The 24,071-nt window shown below is 38.9% G+C and overlaps 1 protein-coding gene across 1 annotated transcript in view; it reads left to right on the top strand.

Moving 5' to 3' along the window:
- Positions 1–24,071, top strand: part of ARHGEF38 (Rho guanine nucleotide exchange factor 38) — a 155,691-nt gene that overhangs the window by 38,532 nt on the left and 93,088 nt on the right. The window contains exon 2 of the mRNA XM_027543911.1: positions 11,511–11,698. Coding sequence (XP_027399712.1) covers positions 11,511–11,698 — 188 coding nt within the window. The remainder of the gene's footprint in view (positions 1–11,510; positions 11,699–24,071) is intronic.

Here is a 24,071-nt window from a genome sequence, read left to right as displayed (position 1 = left end):
TGGCTGTACCAGCTTACATTTCCACCAACAGCGCAGGAGAGTTTCTTTTTCTCCACACCTTCTTCAGCATTTGTTATTTGTAGACTTTTTAATGATGGTCATTGTGACTGGTGAGAGGTGATAGTCAGTGTAGCTTTGATTTGCATTTCTCTAATAATTAGCAAAGTTGAGCAATTTTTCCATATGCCTACTGGCCATCTGTATGTCTTCTATGAAGAAATGTCTATTAAGGTTTTCTGACCATTTTCTGATTTTTTTTTTTTTTTGAGTTGTATGAGCTGATTGTATATTTTGGAGCTGATCATATACTAAGCCCTTGTCTGTCTCGTTTGCAAATATTTTCTCCCATTCTGTAGGTTATCTTTCAAAATTTTTTTAATGGTTTTCCTTTGCTATGCAAAAGCTTATAGGTTTGGTTAGCTCTCATTTATCTTTTGTTTTTTGTTTCTATTGCCTTGGGAGACTACACTAAGAAAACATTGGTGTGATTTGTCAGAGAATGTTTTGCCTGTGTTCTCTCTTGGAGTTTTAGAGTGTCTTGTCTTATATTTAAGTCTTTAAGCCATCTTGAGTTTATTTTGGGGCATGGTGTGAGGGTGTGTTCTAACTTCATTGATTTACGTGTGACTGTGGAACTTTCCCAGCACTACTTGCTGAAGAGAGTGACTTTTTCCCATTTGATATTCTTGCCTAAAGAAAGGAAGACCATTCTGACATCTACTATACACAGATGAACTTGAAGACATTATGCTAAGTGAAATAAACCATTCATAAAAAAAAGTTCTATGAGTCTGCTTATATGAGGGACCTACAGTAGCCAAATTCATTGGACAAAAAGTGGAATGGTGGCTGGGGGAGGAGGAAACAAGGAGTTACTGTTTAATGGATGTGGGTTTCCCTTTGAGAAGATGACAAACTTCTGGAGAAGGATGGTGGTGATGGTTATACAACAATCTGAATGCACTTAATGTTGCTGAACTATGCCCTTGAAAAAACTAGTTGACATGGTGAATTTTATGTTATCTATATTTGCTGCAATGATAGGGGGAAAAAGAATATATTTTTGTATAAGAGGAAAATATTATTATTGAAATTATTTAAATAAGAAATGAGTCTTAAGATTATCCCCTGCTTCTTCAGTAATATTTTTGATGTTTTATATTGAGTTTCACCGAGAAGTCACTTTAGTCTTTATATTTTATGAGGGAGAAAGTGTGTGTGACTATTTTTATCCACAACATATGTTTCTATTTGAATTGGCAGGTGAGTATCAATCAATGTGGGCATTATTCTAATGATATTGTCAAAGGAGAAATAATATTGTTATGAAACCAAGAGAACATTTTATTATACACATTACCTTGAAATAACATTTTTGCCAGGAAATTTGATGCAGCACACATATGGAACATGATAGAAAGAAGCCAAGCTAAAGTGCATTAGTTATGTGTGTGGTACATGATGTACAGTCCAAGTTCCTGCGAGATACAAGGATATAGTAACTCTGAAGGTCATTCCATCACCAGTATAATATTTGAAACAGTTATGCTGTTTATACATCAGGTTCTCGTTTTTATAAGCTTTCCTTTCTATGTGATTTTTTTAAACTCCTGTAAAGTTTTTTTCTCTTTTTTGAAGAGGAGAAGGTCCCTTTTGTTTAAATTGTCTTGTGCTCCAAATCCAAACCATTTTGTCTTTGAAACATGACTTGCTTCTGACATTGAAACTCTTTTTCTTTTTTTTGAAGTTACTATAATAAACGTTAAATTTTGAGAAAAAAATTAATATACTCATAAGGTCATTTGTGTGTCTGTTCTATTTGCATCTGTTCCAGTCTCATTACCCTCATACTTATTGATGTTCTCTTTTATCTCTTGCATTAGTTCTGCTTTGATAAAATACCCGCTCTATTTGCTCACCTTAGGTTGCCTTTCTGGACTTATATCAGAGCCTTTTGGACAGCAGCAGGAGCTGTAGGCCTCCGGTCTTTGATCCAAACTCCTCCAAGGCCTTGTTTTCTCTCTAGACACAAGAGTGAGCATTTTTGCCCATCTTTTCTCTCTCCAAAGAACTCCTAGCCTCAAAGTACTGATACTGCTAAACTTTCTGCTGCTGCTGCTGCTAAGTCACTTCAGTCATGTCCGACTCTGTGCGACCCCATAGACGGGAGCCCACCAGCAATATCCTATTACTTGTTGAATGTTTTTGTTGGGAGTTTGGAGAGAGTGAGTCTCTACAAGAAGTCTCTCTCGTTTCGTCTCCTGCTCTACTGAGATGTTTGGGTCCTATCTCCACTTAATTGGTACTCTTACTAAAGTAATGTTTTCAGAGAGACTACAAGGGTGGCTATTTGCCAGATTCTCCTGTACTTTAAAGTAGTGGCCTTTTCACATAAATGATACATAACAAGGGGGCAAAAATCAAAATCTTTTCTTCTCAGAATCCTTTATACCTGATTCCAGTGAATTCTAGCATCCACCGTTACACATATGAAATTTAATTCAAGTCCTACTCTCACCTGAATTTTTTTCTCTCAGGAATCTTATAAGAGTTTCTCTTAATACTTAGAGTTTAAAAATTTCTCTATAATGTGTTTAGGTGTGCTCCTTTTTACAATGTGTAAAACATAAAAGGCGATTAAATATTTCAGAACTAGAAAGATAAGACAGTTTTATCAGTTTCATTGGTTACTGTTCTAACATAACCTCTCCACCTATTCAGATTCCTTCTTTCTAGATTAATATTCCATATGATTTATCTTTCCCTGTTTATTTATATCCTATTCCTTTTTGCACTTCCTTCTCCCCTATGGGACCATCTGCCCTCTCAGTGGGCTTCTCTGGTGGCTCAGCACTCAGTGCACGCATGCATGCTAAGTCACTTTATTATCATGTCCGACTCTTTGGGACCCCATGGACTGTAGCCCGCCAGGCTCCTCGGTCCATGGGATTCTCCAGGCAATACTGGAGAGGGTTTCCATGCCCTCCTCCAGGGGATCTTCCTGACCCAGGGATCCAACCCACATCTCTTATGTCTCCTGCATTGGCAGGCAAGTTCTGTAACACAAAGGCCACCTGGAAAGCTCCCAGCCTTCTGGGCAAGGTACATGTAGAATTACTTTTAATGAGGCTCTTTTGGTGGTAAACTAAGATCTTATGTTTCTAAAATGTGCTTATTTTACCATCATTTTTGAGAAGGTTTTGCTAGGCAGCTCAACAGTTATTTCAGTTATTTTTCTCTCAGCTCTCTAAAGGCATTACTCTACTATGTCACGGTTTGTGGCAATGCTGATGTAAAGGCAGCTACGAGTCTAATTGTTATCCCTTTGTTGGTAATATGTCTTTACATAGTATTTTTATTATTTTAATAGTTGGCCTCGAAATTTTGACATGTATTCTTAATTGAAAAATATCTAAATTACATCAATGCCTTTACATTTTCTGCAACACTACAAAGATGTTTAAAAGTTTAAAATACTTATAAAATTGCCCTCTCCTCCGGTATCTCCTACTCCCTCTCAGCCACCTACCACTTCAGTCATTCATGTATCTAGGGTACACAGTTTTTAGCAGAGGACCCAACCAGTGGAAAGTTTTAAGGTGAGAGTGTGTATGCCCTGTTCAAGGACCAGGAAGGAGTCAGATATATGCATTACTCTTTGTCCCCTTTCAAGTCTTTGCTTAATTTGAGAACTTCCCTGCTGTCTTTTTTAAAATTTCATACCTTTTGAGTACTTCCCTTATGGCTGTATTTTCCTCCATACCACTTACTACCTTTTGTATACTAAATAACTTACTTATATTCTTCTTCCTCCACTAAAATTTATCTCCATGAGAAAACGGATTTTTAAAAACATATTTTTAAAATTACTGTATCCTCAACTGCTGGAACACTTTCAGGCTTATAATAGGCCCTTAATCATTTGTTAAACAGTCATTGAATCCAGGCCCCAAACCCACATAAGAGGCAATTACTGTTCTGGAATTATTAGGGAACATTCCTTCCTGCCCCCGCTTTTTTTTTTTTCTTCTATCATTACTCAAAGCCATGGATAAGACAATTTTTACTGCTGTCTCTCCCACTGGAGCATTATTTGTATTGAACCAGTTCACCTTTCCTTGGGTGTATTTCCTTTCTGTTCCTGGCTTTATGCTGTTTGTCTAAACAGGCTCCCCCTCTGCCCAGAGATCTCGCCCAGATCCCATCTCTAACATGCCCTGTCTCCTCATCGTGAACACGCAGAGTTCCCATCTTCCCAGGACACCAGTGTCTGTAGATGTCTCCAGGGTAATTGGTAGTTGCAGCCTCCAAACTTAATTCCCTGGTCTGAGCTTCAAGTTTACTCCAGACCTCAGAGGACTTCTTAACCATTTTTGAAGGCTTATTCATTCATTTAAATAGTTTTAAATGTTTTATCTGTTGTTTTGTAAACTCTCTGAGTCTCTACCAGCAAGTCGGGATTCATTTTTCACGATCTGTGTGGCTCAGAGGTTAAAGCGTCTGCCTGGAATGCGGGAGACCCAGGTTCGATCCCTGGGTTGGGAAGATGCCCTGGAGAAGGAAATGGCAACCGACTCCAGTACCCTTGCCTGAAGAATCCCATGGAGGGAGGAGCCTGGTAGGCTACAGTCCATGGGGTCGCAAAGAGTCGGACACGACTGAGGGACTTCACTCACTCACTCACTCACTCACTCACTTTCAGGATCTGTGGAATATACCTGAAGCGGCGTGCCTTTCCTCTATAGTTGTTCATTTCTTCTCTTTGCTGTTGTCATCGCTGTAACCTTCAAAGCCACTGCGCCACTGGGGCCGTTGTGTGGTTGTTCTGGGAAACTATTACAATGAATTCAATACAGTAATTCATCAGATCACAGGGACTCTCTGCTTTATTGTTGATGTCTCTCAAATGGAAAATTTCTGTCCAATTCTGTACCTATGGTCCAAGGGTGGTTTTTATGGCCTATACTGGAAACCAAGACGTTGAGGAAAAATGAAAAACTGTATTGACAGAAAACATCTAACTGACAATCTCATGTCTATTTCATTATCAAAGCTCACGCTACTGGGATGCAGGCAATCTTGGACAAGTAGCTCAGGAAGACTCAGTGATAAACATGGAAAATTGGAAGGAATCTTACAACGTGTAGTTCAATGTTCTTAAAAGGGTAGTCTAAACAGAGACTGATCTCTCAGGGGTCAGATTATTTAGGGATTCTGGTTTCCTATCACCTCTGTAACAAATCACCACAAATACAGTAGTTTATCACAAACGTATTGTCTCAGCTTCTGCAGGTTAGAAGTCCAGAGTCTCTGCTTACTAGTCTCACAGCTGAAAGCAAGGTGTCAATAGAGCCATGCTCCTTTCTGGAGGTTTGAGAGGGAAAGCCATTCCTCACTCTTCAGATTGTTGGTTCCTATTTCCTGGTGGCCTGTTCTCACCTTCTGAAGGCCACTCACGATCCTTGGCCCTTAGGCCCTCTTCCTCTCTCTTCAAAAACCAGCAATGGTGAGTTAAGTCCCTCACAGTCTTCACCTATCCTCTGCTCTCTTCTTCTTTGAATGGTGAATGTGATTAGATTGGGTCCACCAGGAGAATCCAGGATAACTTCCCCATCTCAAAGTCTGTAACCTTAGTCACATCAGCAAAGCCTCCTTTGCCGGGTGAGGTAACATACTCACAAGTTACGAGGACAAAGATGTGGACATCCTTGAAAGACCATTTTCTGCCTATTACAGTGAGCAAGAATCCAGATTATGGAAACCAGGAGAAAGTATATCAATAATTAAGAGGTAAGTCAGGACCACTAATGCCCAGAGATACTTTCCAAAGCCCAGAAGTCTCTCCATTCAGAAGTGCAGCAGGGTATTAGCAGAGAACCATGAGTCAGACTCAGGGATGAGGCCCAAGAAGGTGGGATCTGGCATTAATAGAATTTCCCTAGCCTGATGGCCTCTGGCCGTCTCTCAGACACCATTAAAATTTATCCAGGCTGGTATGCTTTCCCTCTCTGTAATGGCAGAGTACTCTTCATGGAAGAAGCAGCCCTGAGACATCACTCTCATCTTCTCCTAAAGCTATTTCCTGGGCTTTCCTTTAAGAATGGCAGTGGTTGGCATTTTCAATCAATTTTGGGACTTTCAGGCTATTTAAATTATAGGCCACCAGCAGAATATCTTTTTTGGGTGTTTTCATCCATCTGTTTTTGTAGATTGGCTAGCTGTGGTCTGAGCTCATATCTCATTGGTAAGCTTTTGTTGAAAGTGACAAGGAAGAATCAAAACATGCTAACATTTTGATTTTCTACCAATTCCCTAATTATGTGTCTTGGTATGCAGAAATATACATTTACCAAATACTTTGCCACTAGATTTTAATGGTAACCAACTCTCCAGACTACAAATGTCCTCCTGATAACCTTCCTCCCCTGCTAGATCAGTTTCACATAGGTTGCATTATTTGCAGCACTCGAATTTCTAGATATCAAAATATCTATCTCATAGGAATAAAAAGAACAGAAAAAAATGTGACCTAACACATGGATATTTATATGTCTCATACAAGAAGTCTAGGAGTAAAGAGATACTTCACATCTTTCCATACACTGCTGTCCATTGTGTATAGATTTAATCTTTGTGACTAGTACTTCATGTTCCATCATGGCTGCCGCCCCTCCAGGATTCACATTCACATTCCAGACAATAAAAAGAAGGCAAGAACCATAAGGGGTGGAGGATGGAAGAAGCAGAATCCCAGCCAAATTTGCTTTTTAAAAACTCCCGAAACCACTCTCAGAGATTTCTGCTTAACATCTTATTTGCCATAAATGAGACATAGTTTGAAAAAGAATCTAAGAAGTAAACATTTTTATCTATTCAGAGTTCAATTTATTTTTAAAAAGTGGGAGACTAAATATTGCTCAGGCAAATAAATGGCAGTGTCTGATGATCATACTGTTATTGTAAAGAATAAAGATAAATGTATATACATGTATATATGTGTGTATATATACATATATACACACATATAATATGCTCACCAAAAAATATCTATTATAACTTCTGTATGTACATTTACATGTGCACGAAAATATTTTGAGAAGGTTACACACTAAATTAGAATACAGCTAAAAATACAGGGAAAACTATATTATAGCTAATAAACAGGAATTGCCTCTAATAATAATAGCAAACATTTACAGAGTATCTACTATTTTAAAGACACTTTGTATTTAACAAACAAAATGTTTGTATTTAACAAACATTAACTCATTTCATTTTCTACAATCACTTAACTTACAGATGAGGAGACTGGTGCACAGAGAGTTAAATAACTTGTTCAAGGTCACATATCTAATGTTAGAGGTGGAATTTGAACTCAGGAAGTCTGACACAAAGCCTAGGCACTTAACCTCAAAAATATAATTTTATAGCTTGAAAAAACTACTTACCTCTCCTTCAAATCACCCCGATAACAGCAGCAGCAATAGCAACAGCAACAATGGCAAAGCAGAAAGAGCGCACACAAACTCTAAGCAAAACATGGGCTATCAGTGAAGACTGTCATCAACCTCCTCAACCACGCCCCACACAAGCAACCTTTGGGGGCTTTTTCACCCCTCAAAAAGATGAGGGTTCTCCCCACGCACACAGCTAGCCCAGGAAAGCTACGCAGGATTCCAAACGTCAGCTCTAGTCTCAATTTCCTCCGCGAGCTATGCCCCTATTTCTCCTTCTTTCCCATCTGAACATAGCTGTCCACCCACTTCAAGTCATACATTTTTCTTGCCAAGTTGATAACTATAAAATAATGAGATCGTTATTTGCCCTAGGTGGTGGAAAAGGTCAAGAGTAGAGAAAAAGGAAGCCTATTATTCCCGTGTCTGGAAATAACTAACATTTATATGGTTTTAAAGACCCTATGGAACTTCCATATACAGTTGCTCATTTAATGCGATGGTTTTCGCTCCTAGTTTACAGATGAAGAAACTGAGGCTGTGTAAGGTTAACTATTTTTTTTATCCACCAAGTTTTCTCTGTGAAGAGTGGCAAAGCTGATCTTAAGTCTGATTATCCTTTCCCCAAACTGCTGCAAAATCCTTTTACATAAACTTCCTTGGCCAAAAATTTCCACATATGTTCCTCATGAAATTTGTGGCTAGAAGAGTGAAAATTCATCATCACTGCTGGAAAAATAAAACTTGAGGGTGAAAGAAAGAGGCTGGAGTTGAGGATCATTTACATGTTACAGTTTTCATGCATGGTAGCAATATTCTGGTTAAAACAAACTAAATGGGGTTTTTTAGTTTTGATTTTTTTTTTCTTTTTTTTTTTGCTGTTGGCCATTTTTAAAGTCTTTATTGAATTTGCTACAATATTGCTTCTATTGTTTTATGTTTGGGTCTTTCATCACGAAACATGAAGGATCCCAACTCCCTAAGCAGGGATTGAACCCGTACTCCCTGTGCTGGAAGGCAAAAAGTCTTAACCACTGGTCTGCCGCTTAAGTTTCAAGACTATCTAAATGTTCTTTTAGCTTCCATTTCCCTTTAGTTTTGGCACAATCTTTTAGTTTATGCTGCTGCTGCTGCTGCTGCTGCTGCTAAGTCACTTCAGTCGTGTCCAACTCTGTGTGACCCCATAGACGGCAGCCCACCAGGCTTCCCCGTCCCCGGGATTCTCCAGGCAAGAACACTGGAGTGGGTTGCCATTTCCTTCTCCAATGAATGAAAGTGAAAAGTGAAAGGGAAGTCGCTCAGTCGTGTCCGACTCTAGTGACCCCATGGACTGCAGCCCACCAGGCTCCTCCATCCATGGGACTTTCCAGGCAAAAGTACTGGAGTGGGGTGCCATTGCCATCTCTGTTAGTTTATGCTAGCTCCTGGAAAATAGTCATTTTGGAAGTTTTATTTTTCCTTCTTTCCTAAACATTCAGCTCCTCTGTGGCTTTATCTAGAAATAAAAGATGATCATAGCTGACTGCTGACTTGGTAATCTATGTTGGTTGTATTCATGTGCTACAAATAGTTTTATATAAAAACACAGTATATGTAAAAACACTGTATAACTAAAAGATAAAAGTTTTAAAGGTCAAGAAGGACCTTATAACAACAAAGCTTGTGCTCACAGTGTATCATGAAGAGTTTGTTGGTTTAAGAAATGCAGACGTAGAACGTGTTTAGAGACTGGATGGGAAAATGATGTAAGTCTTTGTTCCCACAATAAACTTGAGTCAAAAGAGCAAACAAGATAGCTCACAAGATCACGCCACTCTGAATTCTCTCAGAAGGTTTTTATACCTGAACAGAAAAGTTTCTGAAGTTAAATATCTTGACTAACACTATTTCCACCACTGTGACCTCCTAACTTGGTTCTGAACAAGATACTGTGCAGGATTAGAACATATAATTTTTCATTAATAAATCTAGGATTGTACATTTAAAGTGCAGCAACTGGAGAAATTGGTAAAGTAAATTAAATTGAAGTAGTAATTGAGTAGTAATTGATGTAGTAATTGAGTTCCAGAATTGAGAACTAACAAAAACCTGAGAATGTATTTTTAGAATATTTCTTGGCCAAAAATCAGAAAAGACTCCCTTCTCTTTGCTAGTCCCCCAAAACTGACAGATTATTTGAACCCCCATTATTCCCCGTTGCCCTTTGACTTCCAACCCCCCAGCTTTTAAAAGGATCAGTCAAAAGGAGGCTCACACAGGTCACAAGATCAGGTTACAAATACAATCTGCTCACTGCATATCTCCTCACCTCCTGCCCTGACCTCCTCTTTTATATCCAAAATAGTTCACAATACTGACATCTCACTATAACTTTTCCCTCGAATCTGGGGTGCTGAAAGACAAGATTTTTATACCTTCCAATAAGAGTACTATAAATTATCAAGCACCCCCAAATTCTCAAAATTTGCTTCAAGATATGAAAGCTCCTTCCACGATTCTCTCCTTCAATAACTGATATAGATTATTTCTCTAGCACTGAATGGCCCAAGCTTTGTAAAACCATGTGCTCTTAGATGGTATTTGTCAAATCCTTCTTTACTGATGAAGGAAGAATAGTTTCCAGGCAAATGACCCAGAAGCATATTCACCTTCAAGTCAGGATTGTCCAAAAACCAAACTAGTACACCTTTCAAACTAATGATGGAATTACCTTCACAGCATCATTCCAGCCTCTGCCTGGACTCCTGAAATTACTGAGCAAGAGAGAAAGGAGTGCTCAATACTTCTTGTGTCTCTTCACATTCTTGGGGCAGTCTCTCTTTACATGGAATCATTAGCTCTGCTATTATATTTCTTCAGTTGTCTTGGCTCTTTCTGGAGTCAGCCAAGAGAAGATCCTGCAACTCTATGGGCCATAGCCCACTAGGCTCCTCTGTCCATGAGATTCTCCAGGCAAAGAACACTGAAGTGGGTTGCCATGCAGGGAATCTTCCCCACCCAAGGATCAAACCCCTATCTCTTTAAGTTTCCTGCATTGGGAGGCAGGTTCTTTACCACTAATGCCACCTGGGAAGCCCTAAAAAGGTCTTACTTTTCAGTTACTAGAATCATATTGGTTTTAAAGGAAATAAAGTTACTTCTGCAACTACGGAGACTATGATGAAAATTAAGTTTGTAATGACTTCAAGTCTGAAGTGAATTCATTTACAGACACACATACTCGCTGCCCCACTATCTATCACTGCTCTGATTTCATCTGTGACCTAGTTTGTGGCTTCCAAAACTTTACATCACTGTGGGAAACTCATCCTTGAAGATATTTAGCTTGCTCACATTATACCTTCTATAAAACCCTGGCTACATGTGAGCCTTCCCACTTATTTCAACATCTCCTGAGCACTGTGATTTTTTTATCAAATATTTCCATTTGGCAGTTCAAAAATTTTGCAATAACAAGATATGCATAGTATTGAAGATGAGGCATAAGAAATCTTGGTTGAAATGTATTTAACCTACCACTGCCTCACTCCTCATGGATTCTGATTGTGAACTGAAAGACAAATCTCAATCACATGTAATTGTTTTCCATATTATGGAGATATGCATACCACCTACTTAGAATGAGGGACAATTATTTTTAATAGATACAAAATTGGAAAGTGTTCCATTCGCAAATTAAAAAATCTTCCCTTGATTTAAAAAGAAATATGTCGAGAAGTTCCGTACTAGGATTTTATACATTTTTACCTCTAGCTGAAGATCAGATTTATAATCTATTATAATAGCAATGGGGTATTTTAAAGACGAGACATGTCAAGTATTTTTTAACTGACTTGTTAGAGATATTCTTTCTGAAACCCCACTCCTGCTCACAGTTTCACAGCATTCCAGCCTGAAGGAGAACATCTACACATCACTTTCCAAGAACACAGGTGAAGACACCTAAGCCTTCTTCCTTGCTAACAACAATTCTGCAGTGATGGATGTTTGTAACAAATGAACAAGAAATCCTAACAGAATGTCTCAGGTGTATTAATACACATTTTCATTTAACAGAAAAGATGACGCCACAGGCTGGGTGTTCCACAGTTGAGACCCTAACTCAGGAGGATGAGCATCAGATTCAGAGAATGATGGCAAAGCGTGCGAAAATCATCAAGGAGCTGATACAGACGGAAAAGGACTATCTCAATGATCTAGAGCTGTGCGTTCGAGAAGTGGTTCAGCCCTTGAGAAATAAACAGGTAAATGCAACTTTGAGGGTCCCTCCAGCCCCATCCTAAATAGGATCACCAGAACCGGGAAATCACAGAACCCAAGTGTATCCGAGGATCCTTATCCTCTATCGCTGCGATGGCAGGAGCAATGGGCCCTTCCCCTGAAGCCCTGGGTTCAAGACAGCAGAAGTCATCACCAGACTCAGACTTCTGTCAGCACAGGGACACCCAGCATCAGGGAAACTGTATTCTAAGATATGCGGAAATGGAAATTCAGTTTTTGCCACTTTGAAATTTCTATGTGTTCTTTCTTGAATGCCCATGGAACTGCCAACAAACTCTGAGTGGTTGAGTTTTTAAGCAGTTTAAGAACAAAGCACTTAATTTGATCTAAAGATGGTCAAGTTTTCAGAAGAGAAAACTATGTGGGTTTTTTTTCCTCCCCTATGTTGAGCTCAATTGAATTATGCCTATTAGCTAAGTAAAATGAAGCATAGAAATGAACTTGAATGTAGGGTAACAATTTTCTCTTAGGCAGAACTGGCCTAAGACAAAAATAGAGGTGTTTATAAGTTAATGTTTCTCCTCCTCTTTATTCAAGATCTTTTCAGGGAATTAGAATAAAGGTACAAGAATTTTCTCTTACATATATGTTAAATCACTAAGGTGGTAAGTGGTCCTCACATGCAGTTCAAACAATATGCAAAAACATAAACCAGAATGTAAAAATGATCAGGAATTCCATGACTCAATGATAATCACTATTTACATGGTTGGAAACATCCTTTCAGACATCAGTTTGGACACTTGCATATCAAAACACTCACATATATTTTATAGATAAATGTAATCAGAACCGCACATGCTATTTTGTAATATGCTTGTTACATTCAGCAGTCTGTTGGACCTATTTTCATGACCACTAACACTTCTCAATGTTTTTCTACTATTACTGATGCTGAAACACACATGTTTTGGGTATTGTCACCTTATCTGCTTGGAATAAATTCTTAGGAGTGGAATTGCTAAGTCAAAGGATATGCATGCTTAGGATTTTGATAAAAATTGCCAACTTAAAACCAAAAAGTTGACAGTGTTCTAATTTTCATTGCCACACACATTGCTTGAGCTGGTATACGGCTGCATCATCTTTACAGCTGAGCATTATTGGTTTATAAACAACAGTGAAGACCAGGTACCTTTGGTTTCTTCTGACAAGTATATATTCATCAGCTGCTTCTTTTTAATCCTTATTCATATCCAGATCTTTTGCTCTTTTGAAAAACATTATGGCTTGTCTTTTTCTTATTGTTTTATAAAACCTCCTTTTATCTATATGTGGCAGCTGATTTTTTCAGTTTGTCTTTTGCCTTCTAACATTGACCAAGGTTAAAAAGTCAAAACCTTCTTTAAGGCTTATTCATTTGTTTTTGCCATATTTAAGTGGCCAGATATATCCAACTTTGTGGATTCTGGGTTTGGCATCTTAACATGTACCCCAGATTATAAAAAGATGGCAAGTCAGTTGTTCTAACATCAGTTATTAAGCCTCTTCCCCGGTAGTTTACATTTCTTAGCAAAAAACTCTTCTCAGAAATAACAGATGAAGTGGTCTAAAAATCAGGGAAAACCAGTGTAGATCAAGGTGACCTTTGATGTAAAAGGGTTTTTTTTGTTTTTTTTTTTTTTTTAATTTAGGCCAATGTATAAAGCAAAGAGGCCAAATAGGCAAAACATTTTCCCTTCATCAGGAGTCATCTTTTATTTTCCTCCTTCATGACTTTTTATTAGGTATTGCTATTTGTCAGGTCCTGATCCAAACACTTCATTAGTATTCCAATTTAATCCTCTTGCAGTTTTCATGTTAGAAGACAATTTTATGAATCTGGAAATTTCTTAGTAATTCTGTAAGAGTAAGAATAACATTTACACTCATGACAAAAAGCTGCTTTTGATTCATTGCTCAATATATTAAAGTATTTTTGGTGTGTTTTTCACTTAATTTAAGCTAGCTGCATTGATGCAACCTCCTCTCTGGCAGATAGTCATGGTTGTTAATACAATGTTTATTTACATATTTACTCAAATGTTGATTTTTAAATGCATGTGGCCTCAGACTCTATCAAATATCTACCCTCCCTTATGGTCCAGTCCTTACTCCTATTCTTCAGAAAATTTTATACCTAACACACTGTCTCCATAATTTCTCTCTCTCTGTACCTAATTTTGCCATCCATTTTCAGTAATTTCAACATTCAGGCACAGCCTTTCACTCAGTTCTTTGACTTGTTCGTTATAGTCAATGAGCTTTCCTCAACCCCATCTCAGCCGCTCTCTCCAGGGGCCCATCCTACAACCATCACTACCAGTAACTTCATGCCTTCTGAACCAGAATTCCAAGCTTACCTTTCTCTAACCCCCATGTCCTGTCTTTCAGCTCACTCCCGCTGGTCCTGTCTCCAGCAATTTCCAGAGCAATTTCTCCAGCAGTGTTGCCAGGGCTCCTCAGCTACTGAGCTCACCCCTGCCTATTCACGTGTTCATCAAGCCCACACCTGGTGTAGTTTCCAGGCTCCTTCACTGTAAAATCACTCCTTGCAGATGAATTCAATTCCCTTTTCTTGCTCTCTTTTATTTACTTGCCTGAAAAAAAAAGCTGCCTTTAATGAAGTTCAATTGTCTGTGTACTTTCTACCTTTACCATATGCAGCTGAACCAATCTCTCTTAAAATTCATAACCATTTTTTTCAAGTGGGGCCCCCATAATGTCTCTGAAAGGACTCTTTCATATCTTCTTCTTGCTCCTCACACCTCAAACACTCTCTTTTTTCTTCTAACTCTCAGTTAGCATCATCTTCCATCATTTCATGGAGAAAATAGTCACAATAAGAAGATTCACACACTCTTCAAAAAATCTAAACCTACCTGCATCTCCACTCATATAACCTGGCTGGTGGGTCCTGCTTCTCATTAAGGAGAACCTCTCCACTACACGGGATTTTATCCTCTCAAGCTTACTCCTCAATTTTGGTCCTGCCAGTGTCCTTTTTCTGTCCTGTGTAATCGGTTTTACTCTGCCTATTGGATGGATTTTTCTCACCATCACCGGCTATCTTAAAAAACACAAACAAAAACTCTCTCTTGACCCTAAAAGAATTGTCTATATTCTCTGTCTTTACTTCTTTCTCTTTTTTAAGTTGACTCTGAAGTATTTAATATGTATAAAAGCATGTGTGACTGAAACATGTTTTAAAATAAACACAATTTGCCAAAGCTCTGTCCCTTGATGAGTTAATGATCAATACCAAAAAAAGAGACTACATATACAAGAAAATGCCTTCCTTTGAATTAATAATCTTTTTTTGAATCAAATGGAATAAGACATTTATTTAGAATGTCTTCACTTTTATAGCATCAGCTACACTGGTGAATTAAACTGGTGCCACCAGTGTACATTCCATTCCTGAGCTGTACACCTGGGTATGCGCTTTAATTTTTGCTTGCTTTTTCACTTCTGTTGTCTTATTTTTTTGCTTCCTATGTAACTCTTAGGATCAATGCTAAGACTTGGTGCTTCAGACCGTGTAAAATAAAATGTTTCTGTTATGTAACATGTTTATTTACTTGGCTTGTTTAACTTTGACTCTTAATACTTTGAATTACCATTCTCATAATTCTAACTACCATTTCTTTTGTCATTCTATCTGGATTGTTTAGAGCTTGTTGATTTTTCACATCCGGCACTTCCCAACGCGTAGTTATCTTTCAGTGCTCTCTGCCTTCCTCTTTGTGGAATTTAGCTTCAGTCCAGCAGTCTATGTCCTTTCCACTAATGTTATAATAGCAATCAGTTGGAGGTTTCTCAGAATTCTCATGTCAGATCCACCTTTCCCCCACTTCATTATGCTTTTAAGCTTTGGTTAAGTAAAATACTGGAGAAGGCAATGGCACCCCACTCCAGGACTCTTGCCTGGAAAATCCCATGGATGGAGGAGCCTGGTAGGCTGTAGTCCATGGGGTCGCTAAGAGTCGGACACGACTGAGCGACTTCCCTTTCACTTTTCACTTTCATGCATTGGAGAAGGAAATGGCAACCCACTCCACTGTTCTTGCCTGGAGAATCCCAGAGACGGGGGAGCCTGGTGGGCTTCCGTCTATGGGGTTGCACAGAGTCGGACACGACTGAAGCAACTTAGCAGCAGCAGCAACAAGTAAAATACATGTTTAGGAATTCAGAGGATTCAGAGGATTCTGAATCTAAATCTAAATCATTCTAAATCTATCTGCATACTGAGGTAGTTAATTTACACCACCAGTTCATTAACTTTACCACCTTTTCCTTGGACATTCACTCTCTGTCCTGTTTCAATACCATGGACTTTCCACATAGGCCACCTGTCATTAGTTGGTGTCAAAATTTAGAAACTAATACATAGTTTTCATGTTACTATGGAAATGATCTGCAACCATGCTTAGCTAAACCATAAATAAATATTTATTTATGGCAACATAGATAAATATTTCACATGTACAAGTTAGGCTGGAAGGGACTTTGGGAAGTCATCTGATGGATGTCTTTTCTCTTGCTGAGAAGACTCTTCACCACATTGTACTCCCTCCATGTCTTCTTTCTAGGCAGCTGATTCATGTCTTTTCAGCCCCAGAAGAAGCAAGTCAGTTTATAAGAGTGAAAATTGAAAGAAGGAGGTTGAAAACTGAGAAAAGCCCTGTGCTTATCTGAGTGAACTTGCTTGAATGAATCAGGGTACAGATGACTGTCTGGAATAACCTAACAGTGGAAACAGTTTTATGTATAAGGAAAGGACCAAGAAGTGATTGAAAAGCATAGTCAGATAAATTTAAATACATGTTTTTAGTTTTTTTTTTTAATTTGTGAAATTCAGATAATACAAAAATGCCAAAGATCTCAAGGACACAATAACATCTTACAGCTATTCAGTTTCATTTTCTAGAGACAAACATCATTAGCAGCTTCTTTTTATCCTTCCAAGGATATTCTATTTATGTGTATATATTTGAGTACACATTTAGTCTGTTTTCATTTATGTAACAAGAAAGTTATGTGTAATTATTCTGGATTTGTTTATATCTGCTCTAATTGTGTGAACTTATACTTGACTTTTTTTATTTTATGAAAAAAGGACAAATCGTTTTGTAGTGACACGAGCTCAGTTGCAATTTCCTGTTAGAATTGGGATACTCTTTCTGGCAGCAATTTTGTAAATAATTTTCATTTGAAAAATATATAGAAGAAAATAAACATGTATAGCTTTACCACTTAGAAATAAGCACAATAAATATTTTGGTTTATTGTCTAGACATATATCAGTTCAGTTCAGTCACTCAGTCGTGTCTGACTCTTTGCAGCCCCATGAATTGCAGCACGCCAGGCCTCCCTGTCCATCACCAACTCCCAGAGTTCACTCAAACTCACGTCCATCAAGTCGGTGATGCCATCCAGCCATCTCATCCTCTGTCATCCCCTTCTCCTCCTGCCCCCAATCCCTCCCAGCATCAGAGTCTTTTCTAACGAGTCAACTCTTCGCATGAGGTGGCCAAAGTCCTAGAGTTTCAGCTTCAGCATCAGTACTTCCAAAGAACACCCAGGACCAATCTCCTTGCAGTCCAAAGGACTCTCAAGAGTCTTCTCCAACAACACAGTTCAAAAGCATCATGGACATACCCAAATATTTCGTGATACTGTAATCATACCACATATGTGTGTGCATATATATATACCCTTATGGAAACTTTTCCCCCAAAAAAGTTTATTTACATGTTGTATTTTAAACCACAAATAACAAGTACTAATTTAAATGGAGAAATATTTTATTTTCTTTATTGAAGGACCATACATTTGAGAACAATATCAAGCTCTCTCTGGATGGAGAGCCCTCAAGTGGAAAATGGTGCCGACCAGCATTATCATGCAAGTCTAGATGTTGTGAGGGCCATTGTACTGTGCGACATATGTGGCCTATGACACACTGTACTGACATCCTACCAAAACCCTCTCCTCCAGGGTCCAGAGTGGGTAAGGGAAGGCCTGGAATAGGAGGACACAAAAGGCAAGGAATTAAGACAAATCCTTAACTTGCCCTTTGTTTTCAAAGTGCAAGAGAGGGAAGGGACCACGGGGCCCAGGGAATTCAGCGTCCTGCGCCTGTCCTCCACCTGAGTGAAGCTGCTATAGCTTAAATTATGGCATCAACCCTGATAGAGAAGCTTATGCATAAGGAGAGAACATAGAGTAGATCAAATCATCTCTGAAAGGAGCCAGGGAGGAGGAGGATGTAAATGCATGATGGTAATAAAAATACTGTTCAAATATGGCAATGCCATGGAAATCTGTATGTGGGCCTCCCAGGTGGCGCTAGTGGTAAAGAACCTGCATGCCAATGTAGGAGGTATAAAAGATGCCCATTCTATCCCTGGGTCAGGAAGATGCCCCTGACCCAGGGATAGAATGCCCACCTGAAGAGGTGGGCATGGCAACCCACTCCAGTATTCTTGCCTGGCGAATCTCATGGACAGAGGAGACTGGCAGGCTATGGTCTGTAGGGTCACAAAGAGTCGGACATGACTGAGTGACTAAGCGTGCACACAGCAAAAAGATGGTCACGGCTCAGTTGCTGTCCTGTGAATTTTAAGTTGTAGTTACTACATTTTAGTTTGATGAATGATTTTTATTCTCCTTTGGAGTTTGCTGTATTTTTTAAAAGTATCTGTTTATTTATTTTGGCCATGCTATGTGGCATGCAGGATCCTAGTTCCTCAACTAGGGACCAAACCGATCTCTGGAGTGGAACCACGGAGTCTTAACCACTGGACCTCCAGGGAAGTCCCAAGTGGCCATATTTGTAAGGACTCCCTCCTCACCAGAATGAGTCCATTGCTGGCCTACATGAAAGGGACTGCAGCTTCAGCACATGTTCTGGGAATTTCTGAAGATTGCCCTCTCATCTGAGGTTTCTGATTTGACATAACTGGTGTCTGCCTTGACCCCTCAAAGCTGGGCTCTACCTCAATATGCAGCCCTTGGATGGCTCTTTAGATGAAAGGTGCTCCCAGGAGTTATACAGAGCACAGAGGCTGTGTAGCAAACCCGCTGGACAGCCTGCCTGTCTCTCAATTTTAGCTTTGCTCCTTGAATGCACTCTCTGAGATTACCCTTCCAAAACCACCACCATACTCTTCATTCAGTCATGTCTGACCTTTGTGACCCCATGGATTGCAGCGTGCAAGGCTGCTATATGGAATTCTCCAGGTAAGAATACTGGAGTGGGTAGCTATTTTCTTCTTAGGTCTCCTGCATTGCAGGCAGATTCTTTAGCAACTTAGCCACCAAGGAAGCCCTGAGATTACCTTAGTTCTGTCTGAACCTCCTCCCTAATCCCCACCCAGCTCAGCTCTTAGACACCCACTTCTCCTTAAGAGGATTTTAGACAATCACGTGTAATGAAATTTTACCAATCTAACTGAACAAAGAACAGAATTATGATCATGATAATTCACTGAAAAACAAGATGAAAGAACCAAGACAGAAATATTTTACCTAATAATTATTAAAGTAGACCCAGTTTTCACTTATAGATTGATACATATATCATTTATATATATCTTATATATATATTTCATTTATAGATCGATATATAGCCACCAGGGAAGCCCTTATAGATCGATAGGTAGATAAATTAGACTTCTCAAAGCTATTTGTTAAAACTTTGCTTACATAACAAATAGAGGAAATCATAGGTGAGCAAATTTTTTTTGTCATGAGTTTTGAAATGTCATAGAAGGGTCTTGTCAAAATTGTCCTCTCTAGCTGTCACCTCCACTAAAAGACTTTAACTGTTGCCAGAAATAAGTCATTCATTTTTAACAGGCAACTATGCAATTTTTTCCCCTCCTTTTTTTTTTTTTTTTATCATCCAGCTACTCTTTTTTTAAAGACATTTTTTTTGGAGCACTTTTGGTTCATAGCAAAGTTGAGGGAAGATTTCCTGTATTGGCCTGACACCATGTATAATTTTCCCCATCATCAATATCTGCCACTAGAGTGTTGGTTTTGTTACAACTGATGAATATTAGCACACTGATATATCGTTACCACCCAAAATCCATAGTTCATATGATGGTTGCCTTTTAGCGTTGTCCCATCGGCAGAGGAGCCTGACCGGCTATGGTCCATAGTGTTGCAGATTCTGACACAACTGAAGATACTTAGCACATGTACATACACATGGAATTTTACAAATGTACAATGCCGTGTCATTGAGGTATTGTGGAGAGTACTTTTACTGCCCTAAAAATCCTCTCTTATTCCCAGAATGTCCTACAGTTGTAATCACACAGTATGTAGTCTTTTCAGATCGACTTCTTTCACTTAGTAATATGTCTTTAGGATTCCTTCTCGTCTTTCCATGGCTTGATAGCTCACTTTCTTTTAGGACTGAACAGTATTCCATTGTTTGGATGCACCACAGTCTGTTTATCCATTCACCGAAGGGCATCCCGGTTGCTCCAAGCTTTGACAATTATGGATAAAGCTGCTACAACAACATTGTGCAGTTTTGTGTGCACATGAGTTTTGAGTCCACTTGGGTGAAAACCAAGACATGTGACTGCTCGATCATATGGTAACGAGATGTTGAGTTTTGTAAGAAACCACCAAATTGTCTTCCAAAGTGAATGTACAATTTTGCATTTCTGCCAGCAATGACTGAGAGTTGCTGTTGCTTCATATTCTCACAAGCATTTAGTAATATCAGTATTCTGGATTTTGGCCATTCTAATGGTGTCTCATTGCTTTAATTTGCATTTCCCCAGTAACATAGGATGTGAAGCAATTTTTCATATGCTTATTTGTCATCCAGAGATCTTCTTTGGTGAGGTGTCCATTAATATTTTGGTTCATTTTTTAAATGGGTTGTTTGTTTTTCTGTTACTGAGTTTTAACAGTTCTTTGATATTTGATTAATATTCCTTTTCCAGATGTGTCTTTGAGAACATTTTTCCTAGTCTATGGCTTGTATTCTCATTCTCCTGCTCTTTCATGGTTTTTTAATTTTAATAAAGTACAACTTATCAACTATTTCTTTCATGGATCACACCTTTGTTGATGTACCTAAAAAGTCATTGCTGTACTCAATCATCTGGTTTTCTCCTATGTGAGGTGTTTTTCTTAGGTTTGCATTTTACTTTTAGTTCTGTGATCCATTTTGTTAAATTTATGAAGAGAGTAAACTCTGTGTCTAGATTCATTTCTTTACACATGGACATCCAGTTGTTTCCGCACCACTTGTTGAGAAGACTATCTTTGCTCCATTGTATTTCCTTTATTCCATTCTCCAAGATAAGTTAACTATCTTTGTGTGACTCTACTTCTGGGCTCTTCTATTAATCTATTTGTCTGCTCTTTTACCAATACCATACTATCTTGATTTACTGTAGGTTAATGGTAAGTCTTGAAGTCAGATGGTGTCAGTATTCCAACTTTGATCTATTTTAATATTGTGTTGGCTATTCTGGGTCTTTTGTTTCTTCATATAAACTATATAAACTTTGAAATCAGTTTATCAATATCCACAAAAGAACTGTTGGGATTTTGATTAGGATTGCATTGAATCTATTGATCAAGTTGGGAGGAACTGACATCTTGATAATATCAAGTCTTCCAATCCGTGAGCATGGACTGTCTTTCCATTTATTTAGTTCTTTGACTTTGCTCATTAGAATTTTTAGTTTTCCTTGTACAGGTCTTGTATATATATTGTTAGATTTATATCTAAATATTTCATTTGCAGAATGCTAATGTAAATGGTATTGTGTTTCTAATTTCAAATTCCACGTGTTCATTGCTGGTATGTAGAAAAGCAATTAACTTTTGTCTGTTAACTGTGTAACCTGCAATCTTGTTGTAATCACTTATTAGTTCCAAGAGGATTTTTGGTTGATTATTTTGTATTTCTGCATAGACAGTAGTGTAATCTATGAGCAAAGACAGTTTTATGTCTTCCTTCCCAATCTGTATGCCCTTCATTTCCTTTGTCTTAGTGCACTAGCTACAATTTCCAGTACAACATGGAAAATGTGAGATAAGAGGGAACATCTTTTGCCTTGTACCTGATCTTAGTAAATATGCTTCAAGCTTCTCACCATTAAGTTAGCTGTAGGTTTTTTGTAGATATTCTTTATCAAGTTGAAGAAATACCTCTCTATTCCTAGTTTATTGAGAGGTTTTTTTTAAATCATGAATAGACATTCAGTTCAGTTCAGTTCAGTCGCTCAGTCGTGTCTGACTCTTTGCAACCCCATGGATTGCAGCACGCCAGGCTTCCCTGTCCATCACCAACTCCCAGAGTTTACTCAAACTCAAGTCCATTAAGTTGGTGATGCTTTCCAACCATCTCATCATCTGTCATCCCCTTCTCCTCCTGCCTTCAATTTTTCCCAGCATCCAGGTTTTTTTCAATGATCAGTTCTTCACATCAGGTGGCCAAAGTATTGGAGTTTCAGCTGTAGCATCAGTCCTTCCAATGAATATTCAGGACTGATTTCCTTTAGGATGGACTGGTTGGATCTCCTTGCTGTCCAAGGGACTCTCAAGAGAGAGTCTTGACTACAAGACTCTCAAGGGACTCTCAAGACCACAATTCAAAACATCAATTCCTCAACATTGGATTTTGACAAATGCCTTTTCTGTATCTATCATATGATCATATGATTTTTTTTCCTTTTTTAATCTGCTGATGTGATAATGAAAGTCACCCAGTCATGTCCAACTCTCTGCGACCCCATGGACTATACAGTCCATGAAATTCTCTAGGCCAGAATACTGGAGTAGGTAACGTTTCCCTTCTCCAGGGGATCTTCCCATCCCAGGGATCGAACCCAGGTCCCCCACATTGCAGGAGGATTCTTTACCAGCTGAGCCACAAGGGAAGCCCACTGGTGTGTTGGATTATATTAACTGATTTTTGAATATTGAACTGTTACTGCATACCTTGGATAAATCCCACTCAGTTATAATGTATCATCCTTTTTATACATTTTAAAATTTGATTTGCTAATATTTTGTTGGTGATTTTTGCTTCCCTCTTCATGAGAGATACTGGACCATAGTTTTCTTTTCTTGTTTGGTTTTGGCATTAGGATAATTCTGGTCTCATAGAAACTCCCAGCTACTGTTCGTGTATCTGTTAACTTCCAAATTTTTCAGATTGTATTCTAGGCCTCAAACATATTCCACCTTAGTTCACTAACCATAACTTTCTTAAAAATCAACCTCATCTCTTCCATGAAATTTCCCTGAACTAAGTAGAATCAAGATATTAATTTTTCATAGACATGTCTTATTTATGCAAGCAATCACCATACTCCATTCATATGTTCTATCAGTTCAGTTCAGTTCCAGTTCAGTCACTCAGTCGTGTCTGACTCTTTGCAACCCAATGGACTGCAGCACGCCAGGCCTCCCTGTCCATCACCAACTCCCGGAGTTTACTCAAACTCAAGTCCATTGAGTCAGTGATGCCATCCAACCATCTCATCCTCTGTCATCCCCTTCTCCTCCTGCCTTCAATCTTTCCCAGCATCAGGGTCTTTTCCAGTGAGTCAGTTTGTTGCATCAGGTGGCCAAAGTATTGGAGCTTCAGCTTCAGCATCAGTCCTCCCAATGAATATTCAGGACTAATTTCCTTTAGGATGGATTCGTTGGATCTCCTTTCTGTCCAAGGGACTCTCAAGAGTCTTCTCCAACACCACAGTTCAAAAGCAGCAATTCTTCAGCACTCAGCTTTCTTTATGGTCCAACTCTCACATCCATACAGGACTACTGGAAAAACTATAGCTTTGACTGCTGCTGCTGCTGCTGCTAAGTCACTTCAGTCGTGTCCAACTCTGTAAGACCCCGTAGATGGCAGCCCACCAGGCTCCCCTGTCCCTGGGATTCTCCAGGCAAGAACATTGGAGTGGGTTGCCATTTCCTTTTCCAATGCATGAAAGTGAAAAGTGAAAGTGAAGTCTCTCGGTCGTGTCCGACTCTTCATGACTCCATGGACTGCAGCCTACCAGGCTCCTCTGTCCATGGGATTTTCCAGGCAACAGTACTGAAGTGGGTTGCCATTGCCTTCTCTGATAGCTTTGACTAGACGGACCTTTATCAGCAAAGTAATGTCTCTGCTTTTGAATATGCTGTCTAGGTTGGTCATACCTTTTCTTCCAAGGAGCAGGTGACTTTTAATTTCATGGCTGCAATCACCATCTGCAGTGATTGTGGAGCCCAGAAAAGTAAAGTTTCTCAATGTTTCCACTGTTTCCCCATCTACTTGCCATGAAGTGATGGGACTGGATGCCATGATCTTAGTTTTCTGAATGT

This window comes from Bos indicus x Bos taurus, chromosome 6 (assembly GCF_003369695.1).
Source record: "Bos indicus x Bos taurus breed Angus x Brahman F1 hybrid chromosome 6, Bos_hybrid_MaternalHap_v2.0, whole genome shotgun sequence".
In the NCBI taxonomy this organism is placed as follows: Eukaryota; Metazoa; Chordata; class Mammalia; order Artiodactyla; family Bovidae; genus Bos; species Bos indicus x Bos taurus.
This window is presented reverse-complemented; position numbering and strand designations above follow the sequence as displayed.